The sequence below is a fragment of the Microcebus murinus genome, chromosome 2, assembly GCF_040939455.1.
Source record: "Microcebus murinus isolate Inina chromosome 2, M.murinus_Inina_mat1.0, whole genome shotgun sequence".
Lineage (NCBI taxonomy): Eukaryota > Metazoa > Chordata > Mammalia > Primates > Cheirogaleidae > Microcebus > Microcebus murinus.
Window position 1 is genome coordinate 88821538 of NC_134105.1, and position 16374 is coordinate 88837911.

Below are 16374 nucleotides of genomic sequence, written 5' to 3' on the forward strand. Positions count from 1 at the left end.
TGCTAAAAGAAGTTGGGTCTTAACCTCACCCCTTTCCCCAAATAGAGCTGAAACAATTGGGAAGAGACAGTAATTGGCATTTTGAGAGAAATCAGAGAGTAGCTTCTGCTTTCCCTCATTTCTGGTGGGAGAGTTGGAGGCATAGTAGGAGTCATGTGATAACATTGGCTTTTAAGGATGCCAGTATATGGCCTTAAAATATGGAATATTTCATAGAATTCCCTTGTGAATTTTTAACTTTTTGTCTTCCTTTTATAGCAAATCCAGTTTGCTGATGACATGCAGGAGTTCACCAAATTCCCCACCAAGACTGGCCGAAGATCTTTGTCTCGCTCCATCTCACAGTCCTCCACTGACAGCTACAGTTCAGGTAGGTGTGAATGAACTTCATGTCCTCTCTAATCCCTCTTCCCTATCTACTACTTAGTGCTCTTTACTTGTCTAGAATCTGATAATACCTCATGTTGAGAATGTCCATCTTTATGCTGAGAGCTGTTCATCAGTGGCTGGGCAATAGGAATGTTCCCAGCCAGGGAAGGCTGGTAGCTGCGGAAGTTTTGTCATCTCAAGACTTTCTTCCCCTGACCATCTCTGTGTGTGGTCTGTGGCCAGTGTCCAGTTGGTAGTACTGGGCCAGTTCCAATTCCCACATTTATCCACCCATGTTTCAAAGAGAGAGAATCAATGTTGTTTTGGCTGACAGAACTGACCTTGAAAAAGAAGTGTACTTTGAAGCACTATTTCTTTGTATAAATAATACCCTGTTGATTTACTAGAAAGACTCAAAATATATACATACCTATACCCTGCTACCTTTTTTCCCCCTATGCGCAAAGCTGCTTAAATTGTAACAGTAAAAATTAGTTATTATGGCTCCTTTTATTTACTAGGTAATTCTTTATGTTGAAATATCCTTGCCTGTTAACTGATGGAATGGGAAAGATTCAAACTACTATGATGTGATTCCAATTCTGTTTCTTTTTAGTTCTCCCCCCTATCTTATCCCTCTATAAGTAAAGTCTTTTTCTGATTTGAATTATGCTCTTCCCATCTATAAAGAGGGTATTAGAAAATTAGTGTGGAAAAGGATGTATCTTAGAAATTAAATACTGGAGAAAACATTAGGGGCATATAATACAACTCTCTCATTGTCTAACTGAAGAATCATTGTTAATAGATTAAAAGGCACGCCCAAGATCACAGACTGCTATTAATGTCACCAAAGAGATTTGTACCAAAAGCCATTCATTGTTGTTTGCCAGAATATCATTTGCATTATACTATTAACATTAAGGACTGGGCTCAAGGTTTAAGGAATGTATAAAACAATTTAAAAGGAACTTATCTCTGCCTTGTGCCACTGATAACCCAATATAGACAAGACAGGAAGACAAGAACAAATGGTGGTATATAGGGTTAACTACTGAAATAAAGGAATATATGGGCTCTCTGTGGGGATAAGTGTGTAAGAAACTCCACACATGTAATGGATATCATAAATGAAAAGGGTTTCTTGAAATGGCAGATAAAAAAAGGTGGTGGGTGACAAGCAGACTAATTATAACTAAGAAAGAATAAAAATTAATTTTGAAAAATTGAGTTAAAAGAGAAAGAAAGAATGAGTAAAAAAGGCTTTAAAGATGTCTTCAAAGATCTTGATGGCTATGTTACAGAAACCTATTAGAACCTTTTAAAAAGCTTAGTGATAGAGTTAAATTGTCATAGTGGGGATTATAACCTTTAGTAGTACTTGTGTTAGCTGGACAGTAGGAAGTCTTTTATATAGAAGTCAGTGAGAGAGACCTGGTACACTGGCAGAAACAGTAATGAGAAAAGTTCAGAGAGAAATGTGATTTGAGAGTTAAGGAATGATGATTGTTATATATCCTCTTGCATATCAGAAGGATATTTTTTAGCTTTTATGTAAAGCTGGGGGGGGTTGGTTTTTTTGTTTTATTTTATTTTTGAGACAAGGTCTCGCTCTGTCACCCAGGCTAGAGTGCAGTGGCACAATCACAGCTCACTGCAATCTCCAACTCCCAGGTTCAAGTGATCCTCCTGGCTCAGCCTCTCGAGTAGCTAGGACCACAGGCACGAGCACCACCAATGCCTGGCTAATTATTTAGTTTTTTGTAGAGCCAGGGTTCTCACTATGTTGCCCAAGCTAATCTCAAATTCCTGGCCGCAAGCTTTCCACAGTGCTGGGTTCACAGGTGTGAGCCAACACACCTGGCCTGAAGCTGCTTTTCAAGTTGATTATCTTGACAGACTTCCCCAAGACTGGCAATACAACTGGAACTGCTTGCCTTTTGTGTCATTTCTTTCCTGCTCTATATTCCCTGAGCACAACCTACTGTAAAATCCCTTGTAAGACTATCTTACCCTTTCATCTGTGTCAGTGGTTCTCAAAGTATGGTCCTCTGAGCAGCAACACCTGGGAACTTGTTAGAAGTACGAATTCTTGGGCACCACCTGAGACCTACCAAATGGGAAACTTTGGCCATGGAGTCTAGCTATCTGTGTTTTAACAAACCTTCCGTGTGATTCTGATAGATGCTTTAGATCTTTGAATTTGAGAACCAATGATATGTAAAAATAGCATTCCTTCTCTGCCCTAAATTAATTCTTCCATTGTTGTCAGGTCTGGTTCCAATCCAGATTGGGACCAAGTGCCTCTATTATCTGGGATCACTATAGTTGGTGCAGGATTAGGATCTGTGGCCCCTTATCACAGGCACTAATGGCACAATATTGTTAGGGTGGGCAAACACGCTGCAACACTGAAAGATCCACAGCAGTTTCATTCATACCATCCATTAGACCGTAGAGGAGTAGAACTGAGAGTGACAAAAAAGGTAGCTCCAATTAAGAGTGTTCACTTAGCCGGGCGTGGTGCTCACACCTGTAACCCTAGCACTCTGGGAGGCCAAGGTGGGTGGATCCTTTGAGCTCAGGAGTTTGAAACCAGCCTGAGCAAGAGCGAGACCCCGTCTCTACTAAAAATAGAAAGAAATTAGCTGGACATGTAAAAATATACAGAAAAAATTAGCCAGGTATGGTGGCGCATGCCTGTAGTCCCAGCTACATGGGAAGCTGAGGCAGGAGGATCTCTTGAGCCTAGGATTTTGAGGGTGCTGTGAGCTAGGCTGACGCCAGGGCACTCCAGCCTGGGCAACAGAGTGAGACTCTGTCTCAAAAAAAAAAAGGGTGTTCCCTTAACTTAAATTGAAGTCCCTTGGGGACTATACTGTGTGGAGTTGGGGCCATTGAGGTTTTTCTGTCCTCATTTTTTCCTGGCTCCAGCTGCATCCTACACAGATAGCTCTGATGATGAGGTTTCCCCCCGAGAGAAGCAGCAAACCAACTCCAAGGGCAGCAGCAATTTCTGTGTGAAGAACATCAAGCAGGCAGAATTTGGACGCCGAGAGATTGAGATTGCAGAGCAAGGTAAAGAAAAGGGGTGGGTAAAGAACCAGAATCAACCCTCTTGTTGGTCATCAGGATCCACAACAACTTAAGGCCTGAAAGCTAACTTGAAAGTATCCTGGGAAAAGACACTATCCTGGATTTTAGATTCACACTTCTCTCTGTATGGGAGCTTGAGCTTCAGGATTCTTGTTCTTAGGTTTTCCCTTTTTGTTCTTCTCATCATGTGGTAATTACTCACAGAATAGTTTCTGTTTTCCACCCCCAACCCCCATACCATATTCAAAGATCTACACTGCAGAGTCAGCAAGTCCTACATGGTGATTAGTTATGTGGGATCTTACTTTAGCTGCCAGTCACAGAGACCCAGATTTCCCAGAAGCAGCTGATGTGGGAGGGTTTTAAGCTAAGGATGCCATGACCTAGGATCTTGTTTGGTCCTGAGCACCCTCTGCTGGAGCAGAGTAAAAGTGACTGATAATCAATTTAATCTTGGTTTCTCTACCTGACCCCACTCCCAACAAGGTCCTCTTTACTCTTTTCTTGTTTCCAGTTGCAGGCATGTTTTATACTGAGAGTAGAAAAATCAAACAGACTGACAGAATAGGGTAAAACAGAAGAGAAACCAGAAGCTAGTGGATCCTGCTGAGGGTAAAGTCTTTCTTCCTGGTCTGATGATTATATGAGTTCCTTAGCCAATGCCATAACTACTTCCCTCTCCTCCCAAGTGAATGGTGAGATTCACCCTCCATTTTGACCATTTTGAGAATTTACTTCACTCTCTATTCAGTCCTCTGCATATAAAGCTGAAGTTCCAGGTGGGCATATGACAACTCTACTGTTACACTGCTGTTGAAGCAGCCAGATCATCATGGAAATATGCTTATAGTTTCTCAGTTTTCTCTGCCTTATCTCACCCTATCTCAATAGATCCAGACTGGCCCTAGATGCTGCTGGGGCAGGAACTGATGAGACTGCTAGTGCAGACCTAGCTCAAATCCTCTGTTCTTTCACAGACATGTCTGCTCTGATTTCACTCAGGAAACGTGCTCAGGGGGAGAAGCCTTTGGCTGGTGCTAAAATAGTGGGCTGTACACACATCACGGCCCAGACAGCGGTGAGTTTGTTGTGAGAAAAGAGAGGGACTTCTGATAAGGGGAAGAATGAAGTAGGATGTTTTGGTGATGGTTTTTCACTTTTCTTTCTCTACCTAGCCAACCTCCAAATGCTGACTTTAGATGGGATCTCCCCATTACACAATGATGGTGTTTTCTACTTTTGTTTGTATAAGTAAATTCACTTTGAGCAAACCTGACCTAGGAAGATCTAGATTTACAAAAATATAATTGTTATTAAAATGTTATTAAGACTTTTAGGTACCTATCTTTTGGGTATAGTTAAATGCCAGTGTGCCAACCTACTAGAATATACCCTTTTGTAACTTCCCAGTGTAGCACCTGTTGCTACAGAGTTGATGGGTATTGTTTTCTTACTGAGGTTTGCTCCCCACTTCTGGTTGGCCTTCCTCTTCCTCACCCTGTCTTCCTACACATCCACACAGGTGTTGATTGAGACCCTCTGTGCCTTGGGGGCTCAGTGCCGCTGGTCTGCTTGCAACATCTACTCAACTCAGAATGAAGTGGCTGCAGCACTGGCTGAGGCTGGTAAGTTCTATGTTTTTCACCAACTTTACCCAAAAATAATTGTCTAAACATATTTTTTATGTATCAGACGTGTTCTTACAATGTCATGTATGTCTAGGGGCTGTAAACTTTGAGGGATAATAAGAGCATCAACAAGAAGAAAATGGATAATAAAATTAAGGTCTGCAACCATAGTGGAATAGTATGTAGCCATTAAAAGTGATCTTTGAAAATAATCTAATGACATGGGAAAATGCCCAATTCTAATGTTAAATGAACAAAGAAGAATATTAAACTATATAATCTATTTAAGTGTGAGCTCAGCTGGCCTCTTTTCACCAAAAGTCTCATCAATTTTGAGAGAGAATATAAGTAAGCCTTTTAAATTGATGGTTCCTTAAATAATTTATTATTCTGGCATTCAATATGGCATTGAAAGTATATGGGCTACTGGTGAGTTTTACTAAACATAATTTGGGGTTTTTTTTTTTGCCTTGGGTAGAGTGCTGTGGTATCATCATAGCTCACTGCAACCTCAAAGTCCTGGGCTCAAGTGATCCTCCTGCCTCAGCCTCCCAAGTAGCTGGTTCTACAGGCATGTGCCACCACGGCTGGCTAATTTTTCTATATTTAGTAGAGATGGGGTCTTGCTCTTGCTCAGGCTGGTCTCGAGCTCCTAAGCTCAAGCGATCCTCCCGCTTTGGCCTCCCAGGGTGAGTGGCTTACAGGTGTGAGCCCTTGTGCCTGGCCTACACATCATTTTTATTGTTAATATGTTCAGGAAAAAATCACCATGAAATTTGTTTGAGGACCTCCCATCTTCCCAGGATTCTCAAAAAGCAACTTTATAGTACTTTGGGGTTTTTTTGTTTGTTTGTTTATTCTTTTTTGAGAAGTGTTTATTGCAAAAAATTTAGAAAGTTCTCCCATAAATCCACAATCCCACCACTATACAGAGATAGTATTTGACAAATTTTTTCCCTTTTTTCTATCTGCTTTACAGTGATGAAATAACTCTTAATATGTATACAGTTTCATAATCTAAATATAACATTTTCAGAAGTAGTTTTCAATGTCACTGAAAACTTTGACAGCATCATTTTTAATACTTATTCATGTAGTTATGTGATTTTACTTCACTGTTTTCCTAATTTGAACATTGAGGTTATTTCAAGATGTTTATATATATAAATGATGCTCCAGTGAATAATTTTATGTTGATTCTCATTTCATTTTATCTCCTTAGGATAGAGTTCTAAGTATAAAAGTGGCCCACGGAGAATAACATTGTACGGCTCCAAAATACTTTTTTTTGGAGGGTCTTGCTCTGTCTCCCAGGCTAGAGTGCAGTGGTGTCATCATAGCTCACAGCAACCTCAAACTTCTGGGTTCAAGCAATCCTCCTGCCTCAGCCTCCTGAGTAGTGGGACTACCAGTGTGTGCCACCATACCTGACTTTTTTTTTTATTTAGTAGAGACAGGTCTTGCTATGTTGCTCAGGCTGGTCTCAAGCTCCTAACCTCCAGTAATCCTCCAGCCTCAGCCGCCCAAAGTGCTAGGATTACAGGAATGAGCTACTATGGCCCCAAAATACTTAAAAAATAAAAATATCTTAATTTCTTAACCAAAATAATTTCTTAAAGTACTATGAGCTATATAAGTGTATTTTTACGTTTCTTAAGTTTTTTCTTTCCTGGGATAGTTTCCTTTACCTTTTTCTCTTCATATGAATCTCAGAAAGTGATATCAGTATAGTACATTACTGAAAGGAATAATCAGCTGACTTATTTCTGTCTCTACAGGAGTTGCAGTGTTTGCTTGGAAGGGCGAGTCAGAAGATGACTTCTGGTGGTGTATTGACCGCTGTGTGAACATGGATGGGTGGCAGGCCAACATGGTAATAATGCATATCCATCTTACACTTTGATAATAGATTTATTTCCTTTTTTTCCCTCAAAGCATGGTTCCCTAAATATGTTTTGGATGTTTGGTCTTATGCACTGATTATGTTGCTAAAGTGTTTAGCTTGATACCTATTCAGAATGAGTCTGAGTACTGAATGGAAAGGTGGGGGAAGAGTAAGACTAGCCAAACACATGTGGCTCAAACACAGCAGAACAAAGTAGAAGGAAATTGTCATACTTTTTGGAATAGGATTCTGGTTTCTTTCCTTCTTGCCCCAGCTCTCCTTTTTCATTCAAAGGGGCTGTATATTTCAAGACTCTAAACTGAAAATGAGTCTGTGATTAGCCTAATACTCTTCACTGTAGTCTAGAACAAACATAGGAATCCTTTTAATCATTTTACACCAACAAACTTGACTGTATTTCCACTGTCTAAACCTGCTCTAAGGAGCTCCAAGGAGTGCTCTTCCAAAACATATAGGGCTCTCTTACTAGTGCAGAAAGTGGGTTCAAAGTTCCCCCCAGCTCTAGCAGCCTGAATGCCCATAGAAGTCTTCTGGCTGTTCTATAGATCCTGGATGATGGGGGAGACTTAACCCACTGGGTTTATAAGAAGTATCCAAACGTGTTTAAGAAGATCCGAGGCATTGTGGAAGAGAGCGTGACTGGTGTTCACAGGTAACAGATTCTGGAGTAGCTGCCCCTTGTGTCCTTGCCTCAGCAAATTCTTCTGGTCTCTATTAGGCTTTAGGGCTGTGTTTCAGACTTGTAGTAAAACTAAATGGGAGTATCTTCATTAAATAAAACTTTTGCATTTTTACTTTTGAAAGTCAAGACCCTAGAAGGAAATTGTTTCAGGTTCTAGTTCACGCATTTTTCTCTCCCATTTACTCCACTGAATGTTTCTCAACTAGTGTTTGGGTATGAGGGGTAGGAAGTGAGTATATCTTGAAAAACTGTATTCAATATTGTATTATAATTTTATATTTGAAATATGAAAACAATTTTACTGTAAAACTACACATTATACACACTACAAAAGTAAAACTGGGCAAAATATTCTTGACTTGTTGAAATACCTAAAAGATATCTAAAAGAGTGTTTCTCAATTGGGGGCACATTGCATATGGTTATTTACTTACACACGTGCACTTACACACACAGGGAACCATATCAGAACCATTAATAATCTTTGTTTATCAGAAGTAGGCATGGGTTTTTAAAGATTGAGAAATGCTGGTCTAAGAAAATAACATCCCCTCTATGGAAAAGAAGTAAATTTCTTCAATTGAAAGGTTTTTTTTTCTTCCAAAAAAAAGGTGGGGGGAGAAAAACATGAAAAGAAATGAGGAGGAATGACAAGGAAATAATGTTTACTAATATCTTTGGGCAATAAATAAGACTGGGGAGGGCAGCATGGAACGTGAGACTTAGGCAGATTATGCCATGTATTATGTTTTACCAGCTAACTTGTTTTTTGTTTTTGTGGCCTCTTTCTCCCTTTAGGCTATATCAGCTCTCCAAAGCTGGGAAGCTCTGTGTTCCTGCCATGAACGTCAATGATTCTGTTACCAAACAGAAGTTTGATAACTTGTACTGCTGCCGAGAATCCATTTTGGATGGGTAGGTTGAAAGTATATATATTCCAATTTGAAGGGGGTAGATTTGGGTTGGGTTACAGTGTAAGTCTGATATCGCTCCAGTCTTGTCCCCTGGTCTTCCTTTGACTTTAAAACTTTTGTTAGAGGGGTCAGTTCACATTGAGCCAACTTCCAAACAAAGTTCCTATGGGCATTGCCCCACACTTTTAACTTTGTGCAGGGGGCCTAAGTTTGAGCTAATAATGTTTGAGTTCAGCCCTTGTCTGTTTCCACAGCCTGAAGAGGACCACAGATGTGATGTTTGGTGGGAAACAAGTGGTGGTGTGTGGCTATGGTGAGGTAAATAGCTGGGCCTGAGTGTCTCTTTCTTTTCATAGACTTCTTAGAAATATTGCATGAAGGAGGCTTGTGCTGTGAGTCTAGAGTCACTCATGCGGGGTTTAAAATTTTTTTAGATAATGTATCTCAAAACAATAGCAAAAGTCTTTATTCTGATTTATGAATAGAGACATTTAGAGTGAATTGAGTTTTCAGGTTTTACTAGTTTGTTTTATGGAATGGAATTTCAGCATCATTTACCCCTAATTATAATAATAACCTTTAATGAGACTTATTTTAAGTGAATATGTAGCATTTTAGCCCCACAGGTGACTTATAGTAGAATGAAGGGTAGAATCTGAAGTGGCATATAATTGAGTGTCTCTAAACTAGAGTAGCTTACAGGAGATTTTATTGTCTTCAACAATACCCACAGAAGTTTCTCAGCTGATAGGCTGTCCTTGAGTAGATGCATCTCAAGTGAGAGTTAATGGGTTTTTCTGGAATAAGAAATTAGAGGTTACTGAGAGCAAGTTGCTCTTGCCAGGTCTTGTTTCCCTAATGATAACATTTTTATCCAAAGTCCCAGCCCTTGCTATGACATGTCGGCTAAATTACCTCTCTGAGTTTCACAACATAATCTGGGACTATTTCTGCTCTGCTCATGGTCAGGGCATCCCTGCAGGTGCTCACTAGATGGTTGGTGATTTCATGAAGGTTAATTCCTGTCTCCCAAAGAACCTGCTTATCCCAATATCCATGCCTTAATGAACCTGACAACCTGACCTTTCTTATGTACTGCAGGTAGGAAAGGGCTGCTGTGCTGCTCTCAAGGCCCTTGGAGCAATTGTCTACATCACAGAAATTGACCCTATTTGTGCTCTGCAGGCCTGGTAAGAACAGTGTGATGATATTAGATTCACTTCAGGTACTTTATGTTTCTGAGAGTTCTTGATTTATTATATTAATCATTTTTGCAGAAATCTCCCAGAGGAAGAGAAGGTTAGAAATGCTCTGTCAACCTCAGTGTAACCCTGGGGCTCTTCTGGAGCCTCTTTCACTTTCCCTTCCTGAATGGAGCCTTGGGGATTCTGAGGAGGCCAGTGTATATAGTTTAGCACAGCTTATCACTTTCCATCCCTGTGAGGTGGCACCGGCTCTGACTTTAGAAGGGGGTCTTGTCTCATTTTGTGGCCAGCTTCCCCTGCACTGTCTCCTTGCTTTTACTCATAATGTTCTTTTCTTTTCTTCCAGCATGGATGGGTTCAGGGTGGTAAAGCTAAACGAAGTCATCCGGCAAGTTGATGTTGTAATAACTTGCACAGGTAAGTATCAACGCTTTGGTGTGCGTGGAGGAGTGTTAATTCTGAGGTTAAATCTTGAAAATAGACTGACTTTCACAGAAAGTAAGACAGACCCGTGCTCAGTATAAAGGTCTCAGAACTTAAGTAAGCTATCAAAACCTTGACATGTTTTTCAGAGGAGAGAACCTTTTTCCGTGGTGACTTTTGTATATTTCTTGGTCTTATAACCAGATAACGGAGCGTAAGGAGCTATTATGCACTGATTTTCTCGCAATGTATATGTGTTCTTTAATGCCAGCAAACCTCCTCTCTCCCATGTTCCAACTGAAAGCTGGTCAGTACCTTTGTTTCTGGCATTTTTTTCTTCAGCCACTCATCTTTACTTTTAGGAAATAAGAATGTAGTGACACGAGAGCACTTGGACCGCATGAAAAACAGTTGTATTGTATGCAATATGGGCCACTCCAACACAGAAATCGATGTGGTAAGGCTTCTCTCACGTATTGCTAGGCGTTTCTGCTCTACCTTCCATCATAGCCACCGTGGTCAACTGTGCCTTCTTCCTTTTAGACCAGCCTCCGCACTCCGGAGCTGACGTGGGAGCGAGTACGTTCTCAGGTGGACCATGTCATCTGGCCAGATGGCAAACGCGTTGTCCTCCTGGCAGAGGTACACACACAGGACTCTGGCAGAGCAGCTCAAGCAGTGTAGTTGGATCCATGTCAGGGAAGGGTGGTAGAGAAAAAATACTGGGCCTGTGTTTCCCTGATTCTATCTTTGAATAGAGGTATATTTCTCAAATGGTCTGATCCTTAAAACAGAATCACTCAAAAAAAAAAATTTACATGTGATTAAATAACATACTACTTCCTGACCACAACTGATTATTCAACCTTCCAAACTCAGATGGATTTGGATGGATAAAACCTAGGGTCCTGATTTGCAACTGTAATTCTTTCTCTTCCAACTGAGTCTAGAGGTATAGACTCTTCCAACTGAGTTTAGGGGTATAAAGTCCTTTCCTGCATTGGTTTGACTTGGAATCTGAGACAAAGGGATAATAGCTCATCCCAAGGTTTTCTCTTGCCTTTCCAGGGTCGTCTGCTCAATTTGAGCTGCTCCACAGTTCCCACCTTTGTTCTGTCCATCACAGCTACAACACAGGTATGTGACAAAACACCTGTTTGCCCTACACTGTGAATTGTGGAACTGGATATAGATCAGAGTTCCAATGAATAGGTCAGCCATGCTGTGTTCTTATCAACCTGTTCTTTTTTCATGTAATAAATTGTTAAGACTTAGTTAGGCTCTTTTCAAGTATAGAAAAGAGTCACTAGTCAGTGTTTGTGTCTCTTTGTCTTGGCTGTTTTAATTGAGAATATAGTGTTCCAGCTTGGTTGTATTTAGTTTGTTCTTTTGTCAGGAACTGAACAAAAACACCAACAAATCCTCTTGTGGTGTGTGCTGGCCTGTGTTACAGGCAAAGTCCTAGGTGCTGTCACTATGGTAGATCACTATAGTACTTACACAAAACCCTGTTAAACCTAGTTTTATTTTTATGTCCCTAAGAACTGTTTTTGTGTTTCCTGGCCCTCTTTTCTCACCTTAGGCTTTGGCACTGATAGAACTCTATAATGCACCTGATGGACGATACAAACAGGATGTATACTTGCTTCCTAAGAAAATGGGTGAGTGAAAAACAGTGGAAACCTATGTTGATCCCCAGCTGGATGGTTTGGTAAAATGACTTATCATGAAGAGCATTGGATTTAGAGTCAAAGTACTAATTCCTATTTTAGTGCTTATTGGTTATTTGACCTCAGTACAAGTTTTAATCTCTATGAGGTTCAGTTTCTTGATTAGTAAAGTAAGAATAATACTATATACATTGCAGAATTGTAGTAAGAATTACAGCTATAGAATAACAGTGCTTACCACAGTGGTTTAGAACAGATGCTCTTATTCTAAACAGGCTTGTGAAATTCAGTAAATTTCCCAGCACAACTGACTATAGCCTTGGACCAAAATGAGAGAAACAGAAACATATACATTTATTGTCCATTCTCTACGTAGATATGTAAATTACCCCCTACTTAACCTCCTGTCATGCTACAGGACAACCTATTCTGTGTTCATATGACATAATACATCATCTCTAGTCCCTTACCTTTCTACACAGTGGTACTCACCTCCCATCTATCCTTGGCCAGCCCAAATTCTTGACCTCTTAAAGCTAAAAAACTTCTTGTCCCCTCCAATAGCTTATCTCAGATTGGTTTTTTTTAAAAATTCATAATCATAAAAGTCAGGGAAGCTTATTTATGGAATATTATCTATGGAAAACAGACAAATTTGTGCCAACTTAGAAGTCCATGATTCTAAGATTTGAGGCCTTTATGGATCTTATCCTACATAAGTGTTAATGACACAAGGATCTTTTGAGCTTACTGGTGTCCATTTTGATTCCTAACTTGATTATAATTTAATCCAGTTAGGGGGGTTGCTGCAGGAAGGTGGGAATCGTATGTGACATGTTGGCCACTGAGGTGAAGCCAAAAGCTTTGCCAGAGGAGCATACGGAACTATAACTCCACCCCCTTTTGTCACCCTGCTAAGTGGCTTTCCAAACACACTTAGGATGTATTGAGAGAAGTACCCTGTCCTAAAGGCAGCTTTGAAGTTTGTTTGTTTTTTTTGGAGACAAAGTCTTGCTCTGTTGCCCAGGCTAGAATGCCATGATGTCAGCCTAGTTCACAGCAACCTCAAACTTCTGGGCTTAAAGCAGTCCTTTGCCTTGCCTCCCAAGTAGCTGGGACGATAGGCATGTGCCACCATGCCCAACTAATTTTTTTTTTATATATTTTTAGTTGTCCAGCTAATTTCTTTCTATTTTTAGTAGAGACAGGGTATTAATCTTGCTCAGGCTGGTCTCGAACTCCTGAACTCAAGCAATCCTCCTGCCTTGGCCTCCCGGAGTGCTAGGATTACACAAGTGAACCACTGCGCCTGGCCTGAAGATCTTTTATTATTATTATTATTATTAAGGCAGTATTTCAAGTTGTGGATTCCTTCAAAGTCATTCCATCCCTTGTCCTCTTTCTTAAAAAGCTTCAAATGAAAATAGGGGGAGATTACACCCTGAGAGGCATATTTGAAAAGGAGTTTGCTCCTCTCCCATTTTGCTCTTCCTAGATGAGTACGTCGCCAGCTTGCACCTGCCATCATTTGATGCCCACCTGACAGAGCTGACAGATGACCAAGCAAAATATCTGGGACTCAACAAAAATGGGCCATTCAAACCCAATTATTACAGGTAACTTGGGGGAAGCAAGTGAAAAGCTCTTTTCCCCAGTATTAAACCAAGCAGTCTAGCCAGCTTTCTAAAATAAAGACCATATGCTAGACCTGATTTTGAAAAGTACAAGAACTCTGCTCCAAATTAACAGGGTAGGCAGAGAAATTGTTTATTTAGTGGTAGATATAAAGAAGTTAGAGTTTTCTGAAATTTTGGAGCTTGGGCCTCATCTCCAGAGATTCTGATACACTTGGTCTGGGACGGGACCAAGCAAAATTATTTTATAAAAACTCCCCCAATTAGTCTAATGTATAGTCAGGGTTGAAAACCACTGACTTTTATTATCAGGGAGCAGGAAGTAACACCAGAAATGGTATTGTCAGAAACCCTGTGGAAGAGCAGGGAAGAATGATTCCCTGGCCTGAGGAATGACTGCAGGAATCCCCAGCCTGGGCCAGGGAGGGACTCTGGAGAGGGTGCTCTCTTTCTGATTCTTCTCTTAGAACTCTCATATGGAAGATGTAAGTGCTAACCAGTCAATCTCTTTCTTTACAGATACTAATGGACCATATTACCAAGGACCAGTCCACATGAACCACACAACTCTAAAAGAAATATTTTTTAAGATAACTTTTATTTTCTTCTTATTCCTTTCCTCTTGATTTTTTTTCTATAATTTCATTCTTGTTTTTTCATCTCATTATCCAAGTTCTGCAGACCACACAAGAACTTGCTTCATGGCTCTTTAGATGAAACTGAGATTCAAGGTTTCTCACCCTAGTCACTAAAGAAGGATTTTACTCCCAGCCCAGAAAGGTGATTCTTTCTTTACCATTTCTGGGGACTTTAGTCTTAATTGAGGTACCTTATTAACAGGAAATGCTAAGGTACCTTCTATGTGGAACAATCTGCAATGTCTAAATTGCCTTAAAAGAGCCCATTTCTTAGCTGCTGAAATCTGCTGAAATCAGTGCTCTTTCACTTCTTCAGAGGAGCAGGGATGGTACCTACCAGCCAGGTAGGTTAGATGTAGGTGGTGCATGTTAATTTCCCTTAGAAGTTCCAAGCCCTGTTTCCTGTGTAAGGTGGTATGTCTGGTTCAGAGATGTGTACTAGTGAGTGTTGCTCATAAAGATCCAGGAGGCCCACTTGGATTTATAGTATAGTCCTTCCACCACTCCCACCAGACTCTCATATTTTCTAGTTTTTAACTTGACTGCACTCTAAGTTGAATTTTGTCCCTTAGCATTATTTCTGTTGTACAAAAAAAAAAAAAAAATAGAAAAAAGGAAAAATTTTTAATGTTAACATTGAGGGACTGCTTGGGTGGCTAGTTGTTATCAATTTCTCTTTTGAACCTTTGGAGCTAAGGTTGCCAAGTTGAGTCTAGTGAAATGAAAGTCTCAAACTCTAATTAAAGACCCTGTGTTTCTAGCCCATAGTTTATAGCATCAGTGAACTGGAGCCATAACAGCAAATTCTATCAGCTCTGACCCATACAGCTTTTGCTGAAGGCAAATTTCTTAAGCCATTACTCAGTATAAAGCACTGAGCTCTATCTTTAGGATTTATCCTTTAAGAGTAAACTTCTGGCCAGCTGTGCTTCTGCAACCTAAAATATTTAAAGGAAAGTAGATGTGGATGGGAAGAAGAATGATAAATTGGGTCAGGGTAAGAGAAATCTAGCTCCATATAATTTGACTGGGACTATAGGCCCTATATAACATTAGTTTTACAGAAGTGATACCACTTTTGATTGACACATGCCACAAAAAGTTTATGAACTAAGATCTTAAAGGGCAGTTTATGTGTAGAGAAAGTAATCCGTACATCCTGGCTCACATGCTGAAAGAATCCCCAGAGAGGCTCTTTCAAAGATCAGGGAGATGTATTCTCATGCCATGCCCCCTGCTTACCAGCATTTCTGCATGGTCAAATGAGCTTTATGCTCATGAGCTTTAAGTATATAATTACCCAGGATTTTAAATCCTCAACTTGTTCTAGCTTGTGATCCTTCAAAGTTGGGTCATATATTAGTGCTAGATATTAGAAATTTTCATTTCTCTCTCTCCACTGATCAGAGAGACAGGCATTAAAAAACAGGAATATAAGAAAGGAAAGCTTTCACCCTGCAGTTTCCTAGCAGGGGACAATTGTCTTGCCAAAACGTTTTTCCCTTTCTTCTCCCATTTCTCCCCACCCAGTCCCTTCTTCTTACTCCTTGCCAGTATGACCATGCTTTCTTCCCTGTAGATACTAACAGTTAAAGCCCTTTTTCCTAGGGCACTTAGCCAATCAGAATACCACATCTCTTAGGGGAGGTAACCTGGCCAACAGCGTATCTATCACATCAGCTCTGTTGGAAGGAAGGGGCCCAGGTCCTGCTGCCCTTTGGCCTGCTCCCTGATCCCATATCTATTACTGTGTCCATAGGAATGATAGGTAAGGGCTCTGTCTCTGTCAAACTATGTAAACAAAGGACACTGTAGAAAAATATCTGGCATCAGAGGGAGCATGTGGAGAGCAACTTGAGAGGAACAAGTTCATTTTGTATTGAATGATTTTTAATGAATGCAATATTAATCCTTGCAGATGAGCAATAATCATTAAAGTCAATTAAAATGATAAGACCTTATTGTCAGTCTGTGTCATTCTTGGTTGAAACTTCATTATAACCTGTTTCCTAGTGGGGAGACAAGGCATAGGTGAGTAGTATTTAATAGAGATTTGTTGAGGACCTTTTTTTGTTGTTGATTTTGGAGACAGAGTCATACTCTGTTGCCCAGGATAGAGTGCCGTGGCGTCAGCCTAGCTCACAGCAACCTTGAACTCCTGGGCTCAAGCGATCCTCCTGCCTCAGCCTCCAGAGTAGCTGGGACTACA

General features: G+C 40.4%; 1 protein-coding gene and 1 long non-coding RNA gene across 2 annotated transcripts in view; one reads left to right on the forward strand and one right to left on the reverse strand.

The window, feature by feature from the left end:
• AHCYL1 (adenosylhomocysteinase like 1) overlaps positions 1–16126 on the forward strand; it is a 41865-nt gene extending 25739 nt beyond the window's left edge. The window contains exons 2-17 of the mRNA XM_012751585.3: positions 259–370; positions 3304–3447; positions 4443–4543; positions 4988–5090; positions 6872–6966; positions 7545–7651; positions 8480–8596; positions 8850–8913; positions 9697–9785; positions 10147–10217; positions 10586–10680; positions 10767–10865; positions 11292–11360; positions 11806–11884; positions 13389–13509; positions 14047–16126. Of these exons, the coding sequence (XP_012607039.1) occupies positions 259–370; positions 3304–3447; positions 4443–4543; positions 4988–5090; positions 6872–6966; positions 7545–7651; positions 8480–8596; positions 8850–8913; positions 9697–9785; positions 10147–10217; positions 10586–10680; positions 10767–10865; positions 11292–11360; positions 11806–11884; positions 13389–13509; positions 14047–14053 (1473 nt within the window). The 3' untranslated portion in view covers positions 14054–16126. The remainder of the gene's footprint in view (positions 1–258; positions 371–3303; positions 3448–4442; positions 4544–4987; positions 5091–6871; positions 6967–7544; positions 7652–8479; positions 8597–8849; positions 8914–9696; positions 9786–10146; positions 10218–10585; positions 10681–10766; positions 10866–11291; positions 11361–11805; positions 11885–13388; positions 13510–14046) is intronic.
• The window catches only part of LOC142869559 (uncharacterized), a 31416-nt gene that overhangs the window by 2224 nt on the left and 12818 nt on the right, over positions 1–16374 (reverse strand). The window lies entirely within an intron of this gene.